The sequence below is a fragment of the Phoxinus phoxinus genome (assembly GCF_949152265.1).
Source record: "Phoxinus phoxinus genome assembly, chromosome: 21".
In the NCBI taxonomy this organism is placed as follows: Eukaryota; Metazoa; Chordata; class Actinopteri; order Cypriniformes; family Leuciscidae; genus Phoxinus; species Phoxinus phoxinus.
This window is the reverse complement of record NC_136896.1, coordinates 15330220-15353399: the sequence shown is the minus strand read 5'-3', so window position 1 is coordinate 15353399 and position 23180 is coordinate 15330220. Positions and strand designations below refer to the sequence as shown.

General features: G+C 38.1%; 1 protein-coding gene across 2 annotated transcripts in view; it reads left to right on the top strand.

Annotated features, from left to right (window-relative positions):
* Positions 1-4760, top strand: part of ca10a (carbonic anhydrase Xa) — a 162437-nt gene extending 157677 nt beyond the window's left edge. For both annotated transcript variants that reach the window (XM_079595725.1, XM_079595724.1), the window contains one exon: positions 3960-4760. In XM_079595725.1, the coding sequence (XP_079451851.1) occupies positions 3960-3982 (23 nt within the window). In that variant the 3' untranslated portion in view covers positions 3983-4760. The remainder of the gene's footprint in view (positions 1-3959) is intronic.
* Positions 4761-23180: the final 18420 nt, after the last annotated feature.

Genomic DNA, 23180 nt, shown 5'->3' with positions numbered 1-23180 from the left:
GGACAAATACACTAAATTAAGTCAAAATGTCCATTTTGTCAAGTATTCATGTAAACACAGTCGATTATGTCTTAAGTGAACGTAAACAGTTGGGAGAATATCGGATGTGTATCAGTGTATTAGGTCTGTGCATTCAGCCTTACAGTTACAGCAGTCTAACAAACCTGCTGCTGTCCGTAATGTTAATCAAATAGAAAAAGAAAGAGAACATTCCTCAATGCTCTTGACTGAATAACTTTAATAACTTCAATAAGGATTAATCTCGATTCAATTTATACAAATAAACATGTCTGCTTGAAAGAATGAATAATGTTGCAAGTTGTTATAAAGAATGCATATCATTAATTAAAAAGACCATGTTCTTGTTTCTTTATGAGAAGTGGTTTTATTTCATTTTAAGATTAAAAAAGACATGTTATATGTCACAGCAGTTAAATCTGTCTATTGCATGTTTAAACCTTAATACCATTAATATTAACAGTCGAATAGATGTTTCTCCAGGAGTATATAATGAGATTGGAACATTTTAGAGAAATGCTTAATTGATGCATATTACAATTGAACTAAAACAATTTAGATGACTAAAGCTAAAAGGCATTAAAAAAAAAAAAAAAAAAAAAAGACTGACAAACAAAATAAAAATTAGCTGTCAAAATGAACACTATAAAGCCGTTAGTAGGCGGTAGGCACCCAGATAGCTCAAACAGGTTTAATAATAAGCTAGTGTGTGATTCAGGTATGTTTTGCTGTTATACAACACTCAAAAACATGAGCACATGCACATAAATGAGCATTCTGAAGATATTAGATGAGTGAAATTAATTATTCAGTAGCTTGCAAGCAAATATTTACCCTCAAAACAACCGTATAAATTACCCATTTCCTTAAATGTGTCATGTATACAGAAAATGTGTGTTATATATAAAATAAACTCGCCGGTTGCTCCGTCCTCCTGTTGAAAGTGTTCAGATAATTACAAGCAATCTCCTCTTGACCATGCATCATTTATTGACTGAGCTTGTTTACGAGGTTTAGAAGTCTCAGTAAAGCATAAGTCTGCTCGGAGAGGCATCTTAAGATGTCTTTGTGCTTCTACCAGAATGCCTTAGCTATTTTTGCATATTGTTTCAGCACTAAAGCATCATGAACAAGGAAAAGAAAAAGTCTCTTTATTGAGCCTGCTCTTATCTCAAAATTTCACTATGGAGAATTCTCTTGTACTCTTGATACAGCGGTGAACTGATAAATCGGAGTCGTGCGGCACTTGTTTGAGAGGTTGAATTTACCACCCCGGCGGGTAAATGAGCAATACAAAAAAAGGTTCCTTCCATTTATTACATTTGAGTTGTTAAAAGATGTACATATCTTGGAGGAGCATTTAATTAGTGTTGGTTAGGCATCTGAGGTCATGCATCTTAACCAGGGAGACATATTATTTTGTAGCTCGCACAGTGAACGTGTCTGCAGGCTAATTGAATGTTAAATTTTAGCTTAAGGTGGTGATATTCAGAGTGCAAGAGAAAATTGTCATTCTGGGAAACCGCACAATGTTACAGAACAGGAGCTAGAACTAGAAAAAATAGCAAGACATTTTATATGTTTAGTACTGCACAACATATTTACCTATATTCCACAAGACAAAATAACTGAATTTAAACTAATGATTGTTCAAAATTTCACATACCTTTAGTTATTAATATTAATCAGTGACTATTTGCAGGACTGTGACAGTTTTGCCTGGATTTTATTTTGGCTTCATAAGATATACAGTATCGAAAATATTTTCAAACACGATGTAGGACGAGACGACACTGTTTTACACTGTTGCATGGGAAAAGGGAAAAGGGAGATATGCTTTGTATGAAGCGCTTCAAACTAACTCATAAAAGATGCACACATCTTGCCCTGTCAGTGCAATTGAGATGTTTTCCTGGCACATAACTTACATCTTACGCTTATATCCTTATTTGTGAATGCCAGAAATAATTGATATTCTGCATTAAGGCTTGTGCTGACAGCAAGCGAGTCTCTGGTAAACTAACCAGACTTCAGTGAACGAACGCATAATAATTATCACTAAAATATACATTTAGCTAAAACATGAATTGTTGGTTATTAAATATAGTCCAGCAGTACGGTGTAAATATATTGGTTTAAAATTCTACATGTAATTTTATGAGAGCAGTAACTGTAAAGGGACTATGTAATGGACAATGTTCAGGTTAGTGAGTGTGTTCTTACCAGTTAACATTATTTAGTGGTTTTAATTTCTGTTTAATTTCTTGAAAAGCAATTGTTACGCCTTTTTTGTTGGGCTGCATGATATTGGAAAAAACAGCGATATTTAGTTTTTCTGTGATATACATGAAAAGATTTCACCAGATGAGTTGAATAACTATTTGGAAATAATGAACCATTCTAGAATGATTAAAGTACATAGTTAAATACAATTGAACAAAAACAGTGCTTTGATTTTCAGGTCTAACTGAAATGTAATTATGTAAAATAACACTGCAAAGTCTGCACTGTATAAATTAAATATAATTAATCGTTGATAAAGCTACAAAGGTGATTTGTCTTTTTCTTTTGTTTGATTAAAATGAATGACACACGGCGGCAGGTTTATGGGCTGCTGTCACTTTAAGATCTAATGCACGGATTATGCGCATCTGTTTTTTTTTTACATTCACAGAGTGTTTACACAACAATACCGGCCGAGAAGGGCATTGTGACGTAATTTTGAATGTACGTCTGTTCAAGCACTAAAGGATGAGAAAGAGAACTGAATTCAGTGTTTGCATTCTGTCTGTGCAGAAAGCACAAGTTCAGAATTGAGTTCTCTTTCAATTCTTCTTGCTCTTGAATGCTTCAAACTCACTTGTGCAAATAAACATTCACTTTATATTGGTTAAACTTTACAAATAATCACCTACGTTTGGAACCGTTGCGTCTGGTCCGTATGGATCACTGATTAACTACGATCCCGGATGCGCTCATCGTGATGTTGATGCTGAAACGATACATTGTGCAGCCCTACTTTTTTCAATGAATTTATAGCAGTCTAAATACATATATTTACAATGTACTTGTTTTGATAGCCCTTAAGGTTTCTTCGCATGCTCAAAAAATATTGACTTGTTCCTCAGAGTGGCCACTCATGACATATATAGTTAAATATTAATTGTTTCCCTGCCAGTGTTTTTTTTTTAAGTTGCCAGCCAGTGGCACAAAATATTTTTTTGTATGAATATCTAAATATATGCAATATATAAAAAGAAAGAACAGACCCTCTTGCTCTGTTTAACAACACTTGAATGTGGGCAAGTTCTATAAAATAAGCAACATGTATAGCAAAAAGCTGAGAACACGTTTTTGTCAAAGACTAGATCTAGATCGGATTCAGAATGATGATCAAAACATAGATGGAGTAGATCGAGTCCATCAACATCCCTTAAGCTTGCACAGTCCTATAGCTCGTCCTGGGCCAACATTTCATTCAGTAACATTAAGCAGTTTTTATTTATATGCGGTTTAATTTTGATGATCGCGTTATTTTACATATACATCTACTTGCATATCGCTCGTTTCTCCTGCTGCTTTTAAGATCGGGAGATTCTTCACTCTTTGAGAAGATGCGTAATAGCGCCGCCTACCGTATAACAGTGAAAACAGAAAGCCAGAAATTTGTGCCAATGGCAGAGAAGGGTGGTCTCGCAAATGACAGGAATTTCCATTCACCGGTGGAGAAAGAGTTAATAATAAGGTTGTATTTGTAAAATGTCTTTCGCAAACCAAGAGTGTCTTGGATTAGGTTCAGAAAAGGCAATTTCACACAATACACGGCACTTTATATGGGCTATTTGAAAAATATGTGATCTCATGATGACTTAAAAATGAAGGGTGATCATCAAGAGTAAAGAATATAATAATAATTATGATTATTATTTTTCCCCATACAGTGAATGAATGGCTACTGAAATAGAGCCAGCATGCGGACCAGCCCAAGAAGACGAACTACGTGGAGGAGAATGAAGAGAAATGCTCATGGATAAGTACAGAATGAAGACTGACATATATCCTGCCAGATAAAGTCATGGCATTGTAAAGAAAAAAAACAAAACCCCAGCAAGAAGAGACTTTGCACTGTTGGCAAAGCGATCCAATTTCATACATCCAATCAAAGCTAGTGACATACAGTTATAACTACACAAATGTTTTGATACCTTTTTTTGGGAAAAACACACAAAAAAATTACATTTATTTCATAGGCTCTTCACAAATGGAACTGAATGTTTTTAGCCTTTGTACATATGGACAACTTGCTACCAATCTTGGAAAAAGGGACAGGACATTGAACCACCCTACCAATACAAAGACATCCTTGAAACATAACTGCATTCTCAATCTTTATTCTCGTTCACGCTGTGGAGAGGAGGGAGAGGCAGCCTTGCAAGTTTATTGTCAAGACAAAAACCATCATAAAGAAGACTATGGGGTATGTTGTCTGTGAAAAAAAAAAAAAAGTGTCTTGGCCTTGTAAATATAATTATTCATGCTGAAAATGAATATGTAAAGATACAAATAAACATTTAAAAAAGTAATATCAGAGGGAAAATAAATGGGGGAAAAAAGTCGAATATTTTACGCTTGGCGCACTTTCTGGAGCAGAGCTGATGCCTTTTTTCTGTTTCATTGTTTACAATGGTCATACACTGTGTTTGAGTAATGTTATTGGCCCAATAAATGTGTTTGGAAAGTTAATTTTGTAAATATTTTTCAATGTCTTCACTTTGGCTATTTCTTTTACATAAGCATTAGATAACTTTCTCACATTTGATCAGTGTTTGGTCTGGAGCTGTTTAGAGAGGATTCGTTTTATTTTTGACTGGAATCAGCCGATTTAAAATGCATTTCGTTTTTTGTTGGCGAGATGATTTCTAATGCGTGTTTAATGAGGCTGACGCCGGTTCGAGGAACACTGCAGTGTTGATTTGCGGTGGACTGCGTTGCCGTCAGCGAGTGAAAGCCACATTGATCCTCCCCACACCACCTTTTGGTTTAATTATATCTCAATCAATGAAGCATACCTCTTGTTTTAACCCTGGTGTGAAGAAAAACACAGCCCGTGATTCTAGTATTTTATCTTGGTACCTCACAGATGGCTAATAAAAAGATAACGAGAGGCAGAAAGTTCCAACAGCAAGCGCTCATGGTTATTGTGGCCATTTTTCTATCAGGCCTGCAGAGGAAGAAACAGAATTTAACCTTTTGATAGATAAATACTCCCTGTGTTTTACTCCTGACAAATAATCACCCCCGGCCTCAAACGCCTCCCATACAGTATATCTCAGTGGAGCACGCTCACTTTTCCTCTCCGTGATACCTGCTCCTGCTAAGGACTATAAATATCCCAAAACTGAAAAGGAGGCACTCAGATGTTCAGAGGATATTAATGATATTACATTAATAAAGCAATGAAAAGGTCTCTGGCTCTCAGGGAATTTAAGTGCAGCAGCTGCAGCATGAAATGATGTAAGACTTTTATTAAAAGTCCTCGGAGACAAAGATGTCCAGATGCTCGAATGCGTAATGAACAGTGAATGTGCTCGGTGCTATGGTCAGACGGCATTTCCTCAACAAACATCTATTCCGAGTCTCGACCCATAACAATCATTTTGAATGTCAATAACGGTCATCTTAAGAAACTTTAGACCTTTCGTAAGTTGACAGCCTACAAGAAACCAGTTTGAACTGTTTGTTTGTTTTTTTGTCCCGTTTTAGCCGTGGTAGGTTGAATAACACAAAACCTGTCAATAGCACATCTAAGTCACAAAAATCATGAACAAATAAAACATTTTTAATAAACAAAATTAAGTATAAATTTTGGACCATCAAAGAGATGTTGACTTTGCCACCCAATTCTTATTACTTGAATTCTTTTTATTGTAATGCAAAACATTTATTATAAAATACATTAGCATTTTGTACTGCCTTTTTATGTATATAATATGAAAATCCTTCCATTATTTGTTGCAATACAGTAAAATTATAGATACTATATAATACTATAGATTCTCATTGCTGTAATTTTATAATGTAAATTCAATAATTACCAATGGGATTTACAATAATAATAATAATGGCGTAATGAGAATGTGTGGGAAGTCACATTTCAAAACAGGCTTAATTGACTTCATGCAAATGTAATTTACTTTATCTTTTTTTGAGTTAAATGTGACCTGAACGTGTTTATGAGATTTTCACCCAGCAGTAAGTATGTTTTTCTTCTGTAATTTAGTCATGGTTTTCTTCCTCTATGCGACTCTTGCTGTTTTGTGTGCTCCCTTTCCTTACCTTTCTTTTAGTTTTTATCTCATCCTAAAAGACATCCAGATTCTCATTGTGATTCCCACAGCCTGCAGGTGACTGGTAAACTCTTTGAAACCTGTCAGTCTTTGAGAGAATGTGCTCTCTCATGGTTGCCATTCAACTTCACCTGAAGACAAACGTTGCTAGTCATTCCTGCTTTGTAATCCAATGAAAACAAGCATTAGGGTCAAGAAAGTCACAGCCATTCCCCCTCATAAATATGTAAAAGTGTTGCCTGACAATTTCATTTTGGTACTATAGCATTAGAGTCACTTGAAAAGTTTGGCTCTAAAGAGCTTCATGGGTATTTCTTTGCCTCTCTTGCTAATGGTCAAGAAAGTTCAACATATTGTTTTCCTGACCCCTGCCCTTTATTCAGTTGTTAAATCTCTTTTTATCTAACAGTGGCGATCTGTGAGGGCATTTTCCCAGGCAGGCAGATATCTCTTCCTGATATCTTTAAAAAAGTTTTGATTATTAACATTGTGGTGTGACCTTTCCAGTCACCAACCCAACATATCAAAAATGTGTCTACAGCAGGGTCTGCAACCTATTGCACATTGACACGCAGAGGGATAATCAACTGCCATGTGACAACAGCTAAAGATGTGCACATCATTTAAATAAAGTCCCTCAAACTTGCATACGGACGTACATTTTAAGTCTGTTTTATTGAGATAAGTGCTATAAATACTATTAAAGTGTGAGAATTTAGCCTGCGCTAGCGTGCAGATTCAAAAACTAGAGCTGCGCGATTCTGTGATTATCCCTCCACATCCCGTATGGTTGCCGACCGCTGGTTTACAGCCTATGATCAACATAAACAAGAAAACACCTTTTGTCATAACTTTAGTAACTATATCCTCTGCTTGTTCTTCATCTTTATAACTAATGTATGCATATAACATTGGTTGTCATTTTTATTATTATTTTTACACCTTCTGCATTAAAGGGTTAGTTTACCCAAAAATAAAAATTCTGTTATTAATTACTACAATCTGAGAGATTTCAGTCTCTCCATAGACAGTTACGCAACTAGCAGTTTGACAAGTTCATAAAAAGATTGTAAAACTAACCCATATGAATTAAATTTTCTGAAGAAAAAATTGCTTTACAAGATGACCAGATTGAATTTAGGCTTTTATTCATCAGTTGTGTTAAACGGAAGCTCAAGCATGTTCACTTGATGTCAGAGAACCAATAAGGTTCATTCTTGTGTTATGCAGCACGTTTGAGCTTCCGCAAGAACCAATAAGGTTTGTTCTCGTGTTACGCAGCACGTTTGAGCTTCCGCAAGAACCAATAAGGTTTGTTCTCGTGTTATGCAGCACGTTTGAGCTTCCGCAAGAACCAATAAGGTTTGTTCTCGTGTTACGCAGCACGTTTGAGCTTCCGCAAGAACCAATAAGGTTTGTTCTCGTGTTACACAGCACGTTTAAGCTTCCGCAAGAACCAATAAGGTTTGTTCTCGTGTTACGCAGCACGTTTGAGCTTCCGCAAGAACCAATAAGGTTTGTTCTCATGTTACGCAGCACGTTTGCGCTTCCGCAAGAACCAATAAGGTTTGTTCTCGTGTTACACAGCACGTTTAAGCTTCCGCAAGAACCAATAAGGTTTGTTCTCGTGTTACGCAGCACGTTTGAGCTTCCGCAAGAACCAATAAGGTTTGTTCTCGTGTTACGCAGCACGTTTGAGCTTCCGCAAGAACCAATAAGGTTTGTTCTCGTGTTACGCAGCACGTTTGAGCTTCTGCAAGAACCAATAAGGTTTGTTCGTGTTACGCAGCACGTTTGCGCTTCCGCAAGAACCAATAAGGTTTGTTCTCATGTTACGCAGCACGTTTGCGCTTCCGCAAGAACCAATAAGGTTTGTTCGTGTTACGCAGCACGTTTGCGCTTCCGCAAGAACCAATAAGGTTTGTTCTCATGTTACGCAGCACGTTTGCGCTTCCGCAAGAACCAATAAGGTTTGTTCTCGTGTTACACAGCACGTTTAAGCTTCCGCAAGAACCAATAAGGTTTGTTCTCGTGTTACGCAGCACGTTTAAGCTTCCGCAAGAACCAATAAGGTTTGTTCGTGTTACGCAGCACGTTTGAGCTTCCGCAAGAACCAATAAGGTTTGTTCTCGTGTTACGCAGCACGTTTGAGCTTCCGCAAGAACCAATAAGGTTTGTTCTCGTGTTACGCAGCACGTTTGAGCTTCCGCAAGAACCAATAAGGTTTGTTCTCGTGTTACACAGCACGTTTGAGCTTCCGCAAGAACCAATAAGGTTTGTTCTCGTGTTACGCAGCACGTTTGCGCTTCCGCAAGAACCAATAATGTTTGTTCTCGTGTTACGGAGCACGTTTGAGCTTTAGCAAGAACCAATAAGGTTTGTTCTCGTGTTACGCAGCACGTTTGAGCTTCCGCAAGAACCAATAAGGTTTGTTCTCGTGTTACGCAGCACGTTTGAGCTTCCGCAAGAACCAATAAGGTTTGTTCTCGTGTTACGCAGCACGTTTGAGCTTCCGCAAGAACCAATAATGTTTATTTTCGTGTTACGCAGCACGTTTGAGCTTCCGCAAGAACCAATAAGGTTTGTTCTCGTGTTACGCAGCACGTTTGAGCTTCCGCAAGAACCAATAAGGTTTGTTCTTGTGTTACGCAGCACGTTTGCGCTTCCGCAAGAACCAATAAGGTTTGTTCTCGTGTTACGCAGCACGTTTGAGCTTCCGCAAGAACCAATAAGGTTTGTTCTTGTGTTACGCAGCACGTTTGCGCTTCCGCAAGAACCGATAAGGTTTGTTCTCGTGTTACGCAGCACGTTTGAGCTTCCGCAAGAACCAATAAGGTTTGTTCTCGTGTTACGCAGCACGTTTGCGCTTCCGCAAGAACCAATAAGGTTTGTTCTTGTGTTACGCAGCACGTTTGCGCTTCCGCAAGAACCGATAAGGTTTGTTCTCGTGTTATGCAGCACGTTTGAGCTTCCGCAAGAACCAATAAGGTTTGTTCTTGTGTTACGCAGCACGTTTGCGCTTCCGCAAGAACCGATAAGGTTTGTTCTCGTGTTATGCAGCACGTTTGAGCTTCCGCAAGAACCAATAAGGTTTGTTCTCGTGTTACGCAGCACGTTTGCGCTTCCGCAAGAACCAATAATGTTTGTTCTCGTGTTACGGAGCACGTTTGAGCTTTAGCAAGAACCAATAAGGTTTGTTCTCGTGTTACGCAGCACGTTTGAGCTTCCGCAAGAACCAATAAGGTTTGTTCTCGTGTTACGCAGCACGTTTGAGCTTCCGCAAGAACCAATAATGTTTATTCTCGTGTTACGCAGCACGTTTGAGCTTCCGCAAGAACCAATAAGGTTTGTTCTCGTGTTACGCAGCACGTTTGAGCTTCCGCAAGAACCAATAAGGTTTGTTCTCGTGTTACGCAGCACGTTTGAGCTTCCGCAAGAGCCGATAAGGTTTGTTCTTGTGTTACGCAGCACGTTTGCGCTTCCGCAAGAACCGATAAGGTTTGTTCTCGTGTTACGCAGCATGTTTGAGCTTCCGCAAGAACCAATAAGGTTTGTTCTCGTGTTATGCAGCACGTTTGAGCTTCCGCAAGAACCAATAAGGTTTGTTCTCGTGTTACGCAGCATGTTTGAGCTTTAGCAAGAACCAATAAGGTTTGTTCTCGTGTTACGCAGCACGTTTGAGCTTCCGCAAGAACCAATAAGGTTTGTTCTTGTGTTACGCAGCACGTTTGCGCTTCCGCAAGGACCAATAAGGTTTGTTCTCGTGTTACGCAGCACGTTTGCACTTCCGCAAGAACCGATAAGGTTTGTTCTCGTGTTACGCAGCACGTTTGAGCTTCCGCAAGGACCAATAAGGTTTGTTCTCGTGTTACGCAGCACGTTTGAGCTTCCGCAAGAACCAATAAGGTTTGTTCTCGTGTTACGCAGCATGTTTGAGCTTTAGCAAGAACCAATAAGGTTTGTTCTCGTGTTACGCAGCACGTTTGAGCTTCCGCAAGAACCAATAAGGTTTGTTCTTGTGTTACGCAGCACGTTTGCGCTTCCGCAAGAACCAATAAGGTTTGTTCTCGTGTTACGCAGCACGTTTGCACTTCCGCAAGAACCGATAAGGTTTGTTCTCGTGTTACGCAGCACGTTTGAGCTTCCGCAAGGACCAATAAGGTTTGTTCTCGTGTTACGCAGCACGTTTGAGCTTCCGCAAGAACCAATAAGGTTTGTTCTCGTGTTACGCAGCACGTTTGAGCTTCCGCAAGAACCAATAAGGTTTGTTCTCGTGTTACGCAGCACGTTTGAGCTTCCGCAAGGACCAATAAGGTTTGTTCTCATGTTACGCAGCACGTTTGAGCTTCTGCAAGAGGTTTGTTCTCGTGTTACGCAGCGGCAGCACGTTTGCGCTTCCGCAAGAACCGATAAGGTTTGTTCTCGTGTTACGCAGCACGTTTGAGCTTCCGCAAGGACCAATAAGGTTTGTTCTCATGTTACGCAGCACGTTTGAGCTTCTGCAAGAGGTTTGTTCTCGACCACCAAGCAGGTTCAGTTGAGCTTCTGTTTATGTTTGCTGATTAATGTTTATATTTGAATAAAAGCCTACATTTAATTGTTCATCATGTAAAGTCTCTTTTAAAAAATCTGGACTAAACCACTCAATTCATATTGAAGTGTCAAAGTACGTGGCCGTCTATGGCGGGACAGAAAGCTCTCAGATTTCATCAGAAAGATCTTCCTTTGTGCTCTGAAGTTGAACGCAAGTTTTACGGCTTTGGAACGGGTTTCATTTCATATATTTTTTTGGTCATTGCATCTAGGACTGGAGCGACGCATTGACGTAATCGACTGTTTTTTGAGCGTGACAACCCCATTCTATAACCAAACTGACACCTGAACATTTTCAGGACTTCCAACCGCATGCTCGACAAACCCGCACTGGACTAGTTGTCTGCCACAGTACCACATCATATGAACTGAATAACCATGACAGGCTTAGTTTACTCACAGAGACGGAGAAATGATTTGCGTTCATCCGCAGACCCAATCATTTCAATTCCTTGTTGTTAAAATATCTGATGGATGAACTAACACCTCGATTGGACTTGTTTATTTAATAACACGCTGTCAATTGTGATAAAACTTCCCGATGTTATGGGCATGGCCATTTTAGATACTGTCGCTGAAAAGTCCTGAATATGTGCAGGCTTGTATTAAGTGGCACTGCCATACTAGCCATTATCATGACATCTGCTCTAGAGTTAAAAGGGGATCCCGTAAAAGGGGATTTGGGAGGAACAAAACATGCGTAATCGACGTAATTAATTCGCATCATTCTAATATCCATTCTGATTGGTCAATTTACTAATCAGAGAAGCCTTCATGCAGTGATTAATTCCTCGGCTACTGTGCATGAAAGAAAGAAAAAATACATCTTTATGCATGAACCGCCACTGCATTAAAACCAATCTACAGGGGTTTCACAGTTGAACTAAAATATGCATGGGGATGTTATACTGTGTTATTAGTGTGGTCTGTCTCTGTTGTCCTATTCTTATTCTCCCTTTTTTATTAGCCAACAGATGGAATGCTCCTGCCTGCCAGTATATGTTGAAGAAACCTTTCACAAGAGCATGGCTGCAAATTGTTCTCTCCTGTCCGCTGGGATTTTATTTTCACAGCCCAGCAGAGCTCACAATGTATGCTCTCCTGTTTATCTCCTCAACGTATAGAAAAAAACAAGATGCCCGTCGGGCTGCATTTCAGTTTCTCCTCTCATTTTGGCTTCCTCTGACACTCTCCCATCTCCCCCCTCTCTCCACCCACTTACATCCCTCGGTTTTGTGCGTCTCGTTATTTTACCCAGACTGCACCACTCTAGCCAAATCAGTCCGCACAAAATGTGATTATTTGGAGATGTACTCCTCTTTAGGCTGATTATAGTTACAAACTTAATTCCCAAGCATTACATATGAGTGCTTTGTCCATGTTCTGAAGATCATTGCTCATCTGAGTCCTTGTTGAAGCAGCAACGTCTCTCTGAGAGTGACACAAATCACTGGGAAAGATGCAGCATTAGTCATGAGTTTGAGAAAATGAGATGCAGCTAAATGTAAAGGAGGTCAGTGGTGAGAGAATCATCAGAGTTTCGCATCTGTGCCAGAATGTACTGTGCCAGTGCCCCTTAAAACATCAAATACTCAGCCTCTAACAAGTTGGCAACCTGGATTAATGAGCAAGGTGCAGATGCTATTATTCTCTACCTCTCCGACCATTTCAGCGCACACAGGCTGAATGATAATATTTTATCCCTCTCTCTTTAAATCCAATTAGCTGAAAGAAAGTGCTTTGTGGCACCATGGCGCATCAATTATTCATTCCAGTTTTTACACCAGATCCATGCGGGTTCCTGCACATATTAAACAGGGGGAAAGGCGCAGCCCTGCCAGATGTGCTGATCCTGGTCATATTCATCTGGAGCCTCTCTAAAGAAACGCAGCCCGAACACGTCAGCTCACCACACGCAGACAATAACATCTACTGCCCAGGAAACGTTGGATCTATAATGCTTACTGGCAGCATAGAGCACACATCAGAACCATACTACAGTGTTTGACAAGAGAGTGTGATCTGAATCAAGAGAGGTTGTGCAGTCTATTTCACCTCTAGTTCAAATTTGCTACTTCAAAAGTGTGCTGTGCTGGTCAGTGCTGGGTCATTCCTGACATGCAGCACTTTCTGAACTCTGTAACGGTTACAAAATGAATATGCTTAAGTGTTACAGTAATTTAAAGGGTAAGTTTGGAGATTTTCAACCAGCTTTATATTTTTACAATGTTGATAGTATAATTGTACTTTTCTCCATGTTACCTGTACCTTAGAGGTGTCCCATATCATACAGTCCACGATTACACCGGTATACATTTTTACATGATAAAAGTGTTGTAGGAACGCAAATGTTTTTTTCTGACGCGTGCTTAGCCTTGCATTAAATAAAGCGATATCAATGATATAGTGACGCAATGACGTATGGCGCATTTACGTTCCCTAGCGCGCACAACAACACCTGTCAGAGTAAGAGCAGGATGCCAGCCTCCAATGATGATTTTGTACCTAAAAAGGAGCTACTTCAATAGTATGAAAGTGGTTTGGTTACAAGAGGTCAGACCTCCCACAAAGCGCAATATTTAGCAAAATATGCAAGAAAACCGCTAAAGGTGGAAACAACAAGCTTGTTTCACCACTTGAAGCAAAAACAAACCGTGCTGCAGGCGGCGATACTAGACTTGCGTTTCGGGAGTCGGGACATGACGGAATTGTCCCACAATCAGGCCAGCAGAGCATTGTAACTAAAATCGCTTGAATGTTTAAACTGATAAAACTTAAAAAGACATGAAAATTATAAACTTTAAACTATCCAGTACTCGCGCGCTCTCTGAGAGATGGTTTTCTCTGCGTGCACACATACAGTAAAGCCACCTCAAAAACAACAAACATGTAAAATTCCATTACAAAGTTAGTATAATCGTAAACAGTCAGTTAGGCTATGTCTTAAGCATAAAACGCATGTGACAGACAGTATAATGAAAACAGTAATGGATCCGTGCACCAGCTCTAAAAGTGACAGCCGCCATATGTGTCTGTCATTATTGTTGTCGTTAAAACACCAAAAGATAGCTTTAATTGTAAGGAATTAGAATGAATAGCCTATGTATTTAATTTAGTCGGGACTAAAAGACACTCAGGACCAAAAGACTATCAGTGTAATTTTATATTTGATTACTTTAGTATTCAGAAACACTACAGAAACTGAATAGTGTTAGACCTATCCAAAAACTTGTTTTTTATTTGTATCTTTATTATTTTGTATACATTTTTGCAACTTTTTAAAATTTAATTCAAAGATGGAAAATCAAGCTTCCTTGTGTTGTGTAAACTCCTAACAACAAAATTACCCCATTGTAAAAACGAAATGAGTGAGCAAACATTTAGGTGACATATGTAATTAAAAAAATTGACACGTATTGTAAGAAATCTGTAAATGACATGTATTGTAAGAAATATAAAATGTATGTTTGCAGTAGTACAGTATAAAAGCCACAGGAATATCACAGACCACAGATGGACTGGCAGCATGACAGTTATAAAGTGAATTCCACAGCTCTCAAAAAGAAAGTGTCTTCAGAATCCACCAGCATCGCTTTTAAGATGAATGTGCCCCCAGGAAATGGGCAACCTTTGCCCAGACAGACAAATGAAAAAGTTCCAATGCAGAGGGAGGGTGGTGGAAACATGTCACTTTTGCCTAATTAGGTTCTCACTCCTGCCAACTGCCCCACTTCTAGTCTCACTGGGAAGTTCATAGTAGACTGACTATAGGGTAAGAGCTCAGATCCCTCACCTGGATTTCACACTACAGGAAAATTTGTATTTACAATGTAGGTGGTCACCAAATTGATGTCTCGAATCTTAGCAGCACTAGCCTACATGCACGTGACTTAATTAATCTGGGATGAAAGTGAAGTCTCCGAGAAATCAATATATTTCATTCCACATACAGAAAGACATTTGTTTTTCTGAGCATGATACTGCTTTTATACAAGTTCAATATGGTTGAGTAAATATTTTCTTACATTAATTGGCTGAAAAAAAAAAGCACCGAAAGAACTTATAATGCGTTATATACTATATAATGCGTCATGTTGCATGCAAAAAAGGAAATATTTAGCCAGAGTATATGGTTAATGTCGAAAGGCCATGCAGTGCTTTTTGCATACATGTTGTAACTACACCCTCTACCAGCAGGGGCTAAGTCTGTTAGCCTTGTGTAGTCAGACCTGAATGACGGCATAAGGTCAGGGCTCTATCTGCTTAAAGGACAATTCATGTATACGCGCCTGTATACGCGAAGTATAAATCCCAAGCACTAACTCGCAGTTATAATTAAATGCACTGGGCGGTGGATTAACAAGTGGATTGTATTTGATCACAATGTCATCGTCTGCATCGCAAAGTTTGGAATTACTTAGATGAAAATGATCTTACTAAATGATATTACAAAATGGAATTACTTATAATCAAATTAATTAATGAAACCGAGTTATCATATCACCACCACAATTAGAAATCTAAACACCAGGACAATGAGACAAGACAGCTGCCATCACTGCATTCACAACTGCAGGTAAGCGGTACCTGAACCTTATCAGATAGCAAATATGATTTTGAGACATATGCTTTCTTAAAAAAATGTTTTTTTCTCGACAGGTTTAAGAACAGTAAACGCAAAGTGCTGTTAGAAACTTAACTTAAAACACCCTTATCTGTGTCTCTGCAACGTCTGTCAGCGCAGCATGTTCTCACTCAAGCATGTGGATTATTGTTTTCTCAACATGTACGTGAAACAATATAAACACGATAACATTATGCTGACTCGGGTGTATATGTACGTTCTATACGATAATTGGCGCAGTGTGCTTTATTAGCGTTTTTTTTTCCGTTCGCGCTGCCTGAGCTTAAATGCTTCTGTTCTTTATATTTTTTTATTTACACATATTGTTTAATGTTTTCAACTAAAAGAAAACCTTAAGATACAAGGTAAGCTTGTTGTGTATATTGCCTAATCGTAAGCTTGTTCAGAAATGGTGACAAAAATGATACGAATATAAAATTATGAGCCCAAATATTCTAATACAATATTTTCGAAAATTCCCATCCCTATAGTATACACCACAAGTTTTTAAAAGCTTGGTTTAATGATATAAATAAAAAGTGCTCACAAATGGCTGTTGAGATAGTATTATCCAGCGATACAAGTAGCGTCCTGGACCTAGAAACAGTATTCCTTGCGCCACGACTTGACTAAAGCAGATAGCAGCTTCAATTGGCCAAAAGCCAATTGGATTTACATAGGAAGAGGACGTCTGACTGACATGCAAAGTGATCAATGACCACACGTCATTCATTCAAGATTGGCATACGTTAAAACAAAGAGCAGTTAAAGGGGGGGTAAAATACTTAGTTTCAGTCAATCTCATGTTAATCTTGAGTACCTATAGAGTAATAGTGCGTCCTTCATATCTCCAAAAAGTCTTTAGTTTCATCATATTTATAAAATAAAAATACAGCTTTCCGATTCTATCCGGAAAAAGCCGAGGTCCTTGATTCTGGGCGTGGGCGGAGCTATAGAGTCAAGCGGGAGCGCGTGATACCGTTGTACTTACATGAATGGGGTGTTTTATCACTGGGACCGCGCCAGGTTTTAATTGCAACCGGTTTGCAAATCCAGCGACGACCTTGTTAATAAAACATTCGTCACTGAAATGACCAGAACACAAAACCGCACTTGCCACACTCCTTTGCTGTCCCGGAAATACAAAGTGCATCCACTGTTCCAGTAACACTGGGTTCTTTGGGAAGCTGAACAAGGTAAACTTTCCCTCACATCCCAAAACACACTTTTTTGGAGACATTCTTGACATCAACCATTCCTATTTAGCGCTGATGATGATGATCTCCGGTAGTAGCGCGTCGATATGCGCTTGGGTCTTTCCATAGACAGTATATAAGAGGGTCTTTCTCTCCTCTGGTCGACGTGTGCGTGAACGCGCTTTTCCGAGAGCAATGCTCATATAAGGAGTTCCACTCTGGTCTACGTCATTAGATCTACGATAGAAAAAAACCAGCCGAAACGTGTTGCAACTCGGAAGTATGATTTTCAGCACAGAAATTCTGTTATTCGTTCAAAATAACTTTTCAAACTTTGGCCATTATTAGCATGAGAATCCATCTCTTTAACACTGTAAACAACTCTGAATACATGAAACACCATTGTACCCCCCCTTTAAACAATCTACATTAAAACACTTAAGAAATGAACTGTAGATGTCTGTAAAATTTGTTTAATCTTAAACAAATAAACATTTGTGCACTTCCATTTCAATCAGACGCTCCCAGTGTACAGTACATCTCTTTGGAGCATGTCTCAATTCTGGCTATCAGAATATAATAATTATTTGGCCAGCTGCAATGTCAGAGTGGCTTTATTTTCCCGCATATGCTGCAGATATTTCATTTTCAGTGAGGTACTTCACCTGTATCTACAGTACAATCTTCCAGTATAGATTTGAAAGAACATACAGCAAATTCTTTACTCAGAAATCTCGTAGGTAAACATGTGAAAACATCTCTTATGTTCAGTGTGTGGGTGTTCCGTGGTCGTGGCCGTGACCTCTGATGCTCAGACTAGCTAAACGGTGACCACCTGGTCACTATGGTCAGCCTCTTCTAGTCACAATGACTAATTTACTTATTATTTACTTAACTATACACAAGCCTACAGTAAGTAATGTAAGTACATTTGGAAGTTACAATTAGAATATTACAGGCAACAGTTTACACTAATATTCCATTTGATAACATTATTAAACTAGTTAACATGTCCTAAAGCATTTATTAATCTTGGTTAAATGTTTAATTTACCCAAAAATGAAGATTGTCATCGTTTACTCAACCCATTGACAGTCTACAAAACTACCACTTTGACGCTTCAGTAAGTTCATAAAGAGATTGTTTAGTCCAATTTTTCTGAAGAGACATACTTGCTTTATATGATAAACAGATTGAATTAAGGCTTTTATTCACATATCAACATTGATCAGTGAACATAAACAGAAGCTCAACCGAACCTGCTTGACGCATGAGGTCAAACCTCATTGGTTCTTGCTGAAGCTCAAACGTGCTGCAAAACACATGAGAATGAACCTCATTGGTTCTTGCAGAAGCTAAAAAGTGGTGCGCAACACGAAAATTAAGCTCATTGATCTTGCACATTAAGCAAGCATGACTGAGCGTCTGTTTACCGCAACTGATGCGTGTTGCATTCATGCCATGTCGTAATTACAGTGAAAAAAGATCCATATGCTTTTGAATCGCTCTGGCTATGCCGTTGATGTCTTACACCGATCGGTCAGCACAACTGCGCTTCAAATCGAACACCTTAAATCTGCAGTGGTCAGGTGATACAGCAGCCACGGTGATACAGCTCTCAGAAAATTAAGAGTTTACATGTTGGAATTACAAGTTCTACAAGCATGTAAATACTTTTTACAGTACAGTTTTTTTACAGAATCGTTACCGTAATTGACCGTTCGCAAAGACCCGCCCCCCTTAGTTACTGTCGCTATGCCCGACAAGCTACGCTGCTCTCACGCCACACCATGTTCTCACACAGTGAGAAATACATTGCGGAGCAGAGAGGACACTGACAACACACTGACAGACAGGACAGACCAGGTGACTTTTCGGTTACTTTTGATATTAAACGTATTAAACAAAGTCTCAACTTTTCAAATTTGGTCATTTTTTAAAAGAAATGTAAACCATAAAATACCGTTTTGTGGCTCTTTAATGTGTCTGACAGACCGCTGTAGAGCCTCAGTTAAAGCTGCTCATGAACCGATCATCTCTTCCTTCTAGTTCATTTATAACATCAAATAAACATGAATGAACATAAGAAGTAATGTTGTTTTAACCGCGGAAAGAGTCAGTACACTCCGTTTTTCAAGTTCGAATTCTCCCATGTTAATCTACTAACTCTCCTGACTGCTTTGTCCGACAAAATGGCGGATGGTGAAGTATGATTGGTCAGATAACCTGTCAATCAAGCTCCCTGCGAAGGGTCAATTATGACATGTGAATGCACCTTAAGTGAATAAAAGCCTAAATTAAATCTGTAAAAAAATATAAAGTGATAATTTCTCTTCAGAAGATTTGGACTAAACTGCTCGATTAATTTGGATTAGTTTTATCATCTCTATTTGAAGTCGTGTCACAGTGGTAGTTGCATAGACTGTCTCAATGTAGGGAAAGAAATCTCTCAGATTTCATTAAAAGATCTTCATTTGTGTTCAGAAGATGAATGAAAGTCTTACGGGTGATATGATAATGATATGAAGGCGAGTAAATGATGGCAATTTTCATTTTTGGATGAACCCTTTAAAATGTTAATTTCAACATTGACTAATACATCATTAATCAAAAGTTGTATGTGTTCATTTAAAGGATCTCAGCTAGCAATGAACAATTGTATTTTTATTAACCAATGTTAACCATGATTAATAAATAATTAACAAACAATTGTACTGCTACATTGATAAACTAATGAGATATTTTTGTAAAGCTACCATAGTACCAAATCAAAATAACTTTGAAATCGGCCGAGCTTATTTTAAACAAGCTATAAATGTGAGCCTTGTAATAACACATGGGCTGCCTAACATTGCGGCGTACTGAGCTGTGTATTTATGCTGCTTACAGTTCTTCTTTACGCACTTCCTCTCTTAGTTCTGGCCCCCCTGCCAAGAACTTTTGTTCACACTTTAAAAATGCAGAAATGTAAATGCTCGTTTATGACCTTGATCTTAATAAAAAGTACTATAATAAACACAAATAAGATTCACATCTAGCGACAGTAGCTCTCTTGCAAATGGTTGCTTAGTAACAGCAGAGTAACAAGAGCAAAAGCGAGAGGTACACATAGCTGACTAGCACAAGCCTTGAAACAAGAAATGTTCATTTACTTATCTATCTGTTTTTTTTAAACAGGCAAATAAATGCACTGCCTTCTGTACACCAGATCTTTCCATTACCATCTGTGTCCAGATACATTATTAGAATTTGTGTGAACATGTTAAATGCATGTCAATTTGTAGGTCAGGTCGACTCATATTGGGTTGTAACTCAGAGACTTTGAAAACATATGCAGTGTACATTTCTTTGCTTCATTTAATTAATAGTGTGCTCACAATTCATTCAAACAGTGAGCGTCGCTCATTATGCATCCATTATAAATTGAATGATCTTTTCTTAATTATTGTGAGTGAGAGCAACACTTCACAGAATAAGGCTTCACCCAGAAGTGAGGTGTTATTCAAAGCAAAGGGCAAGCTTTGACACCCTACCTGATCTACTAATGAGGCCACAAGCACTGGTTGGAGAATAATACCTTAATCCAAGTGTTTGGAACAGACGCTTTAAGCCAGAGCCCTCTGCTTTTTGAACAAATCTCAGATTGACCTGATGCAGGAATTAAACAATTATAATTTCAGAAAATTCCCTCTGACCCTGCCCCATCATTACAGTAATTTTACTTACAGTAGATTAATCATCTAATCAACTGTGTATTTCAACTTTAAACGATGTATCGTCACTTGTTTAATCACAGTCAGTGAGGTTTGATTTGTACCTGAACACACACAGCCACACACCGTGAGAGAGGTCAGAACGCCAGTCATACTACAGTGCACCGTGACGAAATAAGGTTAAGCCTGGTGTTCAAGGGCACAATGACATTAAAGCTATCGAAGAAGGCAGCAGGACGGGCTGTAAATCTGGACACTGAAGAAATCTTTTAGATTAGTGATGCGTTTCTCTTATTGCACTCCAAAAAAAGCACAAATCCATGTAATAATAACAGTGCAATCATATACATTATTTTAACAGGAATAATTCATCCATTAAAAAATTATTTTACTATTGACTTACCCTCATGATGTTTTAAACATCTTCACATATGTATTTTCTATAAAATAATTCATATATAGGCTCAAAATAAAAAAGGCTTAAAAAATGCACAATAAAAGTCCATCACTCATACTGTATTCCAAGTCTTCTGAAGTCGTACGATAGCAGAAGTTATTTACTGATAATCTTTACTTTTAAGATGCTATTAGTGAATTTTTGGAGTCTCAAAGTCTGTGGACACTTTATGGAAAATATCTGTGGGGAGCACTTTATTTTACAGTCTTGTTTCGCATGTACTAACATACTATAGTACTTAAGGTTAATTACAACTAATGGGAAATAACTAGGTACTTAACCTGAACCAGGGCCCCAGACTGCTACCAAATGGTTGCATTTTGCGACCTTTTTTTCCTGCAAGTGTGTGTAAATTGTTAGAGGTCGCACTTGTGCCACTACCGCCAGCTGATAAGAGCTGCCATTTCTGTTGCATATGAGAAACATCAAACGGCAAATGAAACTAAAGTGGAATGAAACCGCACTACTTGTTTGAGCTGTGCGGACCGTTTTTCATCCAACATTCACCATGGATTTAATGTAGCAACGCTAACTGTAACCATGGTATTGTGGTTACATGCAGTCGACTGGAGTTTTACATTATACGTCTCAGGGTTTGTACAACCTTTCGTACAGCACTTTTAGGGGGCTTTCAATTGCTTCACACTTTTCCCAGCACTTCAAAGCTCCAAATACTATCCAATTTTAATGTTATTTTTAATGATGCACTTTTATTTAAAAAGACATGAAATTACCACAAAAACTAGTAGATGAAAGCAGGAGCACTTATTGACTTACCAGGGGATTAGTTTTGCATTTTTAAATAGTTTATTTTAATATCGTTTTCAAATTTCCTATGCATTCCTATAATTTTGTTTGAGTTAGTTTCATTAATGGTTTTGTTAGTTTAAGTTTAGTTTCTATTTAGGTTTTATATATTTAGTTTTAGTAATAATAGTTTAGCAGACTTAACAGAACACTTCCAGTGTAGACCAAAACAAGACATTTCATTTCAGAAAAGTTTAATGTTTGCTAAATTTACAGTTAACTCTTGTAAAAACATCTTAATGAAAAACAAAATAACGGTTTGTGATTAAAAAAGAACCAAACAAATGCAACTTAAAAGTATAAAATAAAAAAATTATTAATTTATACTCAGACAAAATCTTGTTAAACACGCCTAGTTTACTTTTTTTTTTTTTACTCCCTAATATATGGAAAAAAGTAGCGAGTCACAAAGTCTCATGAAAAACAAAAACTTTACACAGAAAACAAGTAAAGATAGCTCTTTTTATAATAACAGAAGCTGTCAGTCAGTTCAGTATGGTACTACAGAACAACAATGGTACATTTAACTTAAAAAAAGAGGTTTAATGCTTAACAATAGAAATGTATGATTAAATTAACTTTGGCAAATTTTCCCCCATGCAGCTCTACCAAATCAGGTGCTGGCGCCACAGAACTCTCAAATGTTAGTCTAAAGCCCTGCCCTTAACCATGTAGTTAACTCAAATATTGATCATTACTTTCTTGGGTAGGTACACTGCAAGTGCATGTAGTGTAAAATTAAGTGCAACCAACCTGTGTGAAGATTAGGAATGGAAATTGGGAAAAATTTAAAGGATCCAGTTTGAATTTCTTAACGACTCGTTTCATAGTGGTTCGATTTATGGTTTTTAGAATTTAAATAGTAGGCTACTTAAATAAATATATGCACAACAAAGAAAATAAATTGTATAGCCAAATATTGAGTTAACAATAAATATGTTTAAAAGATGAAAAAGTTGTGCTTTCACAAACATTTCAGTGTTTTTAAAAGCAGCATACATAAAATCCAATAACTGGCCCTCAATACATATTAAACAACAATACTAAAACAGATATGTGCTAATGTAATTAATTTATTTTCATTAAAATACTACTGACCAAATCTTTAAAAAAATTACACAGATTCATGAACTAGTCAGTACAGTGTTCCTGAGACTGCAAGAACTACAAGAACTGGGAAATCGGAAGGACACGTTTGATAACCCATTCTCAAAATTTGTCCTCTGCATTTAACCGATCCAAGTTAGTGCACACACATGGAGCAGTGAGTAGTAGTGAACACGTACACACTGCAACCCATGGACACACACAACTGGAGCCGAGGGCAGCCATTTGGGGGAGCGATCGGAGTTATGTGACTTGCCATTTCGTTGTTTGGATCATTCAACACAGGAAACAACATGAGGGTGAATAAATAAAATAACA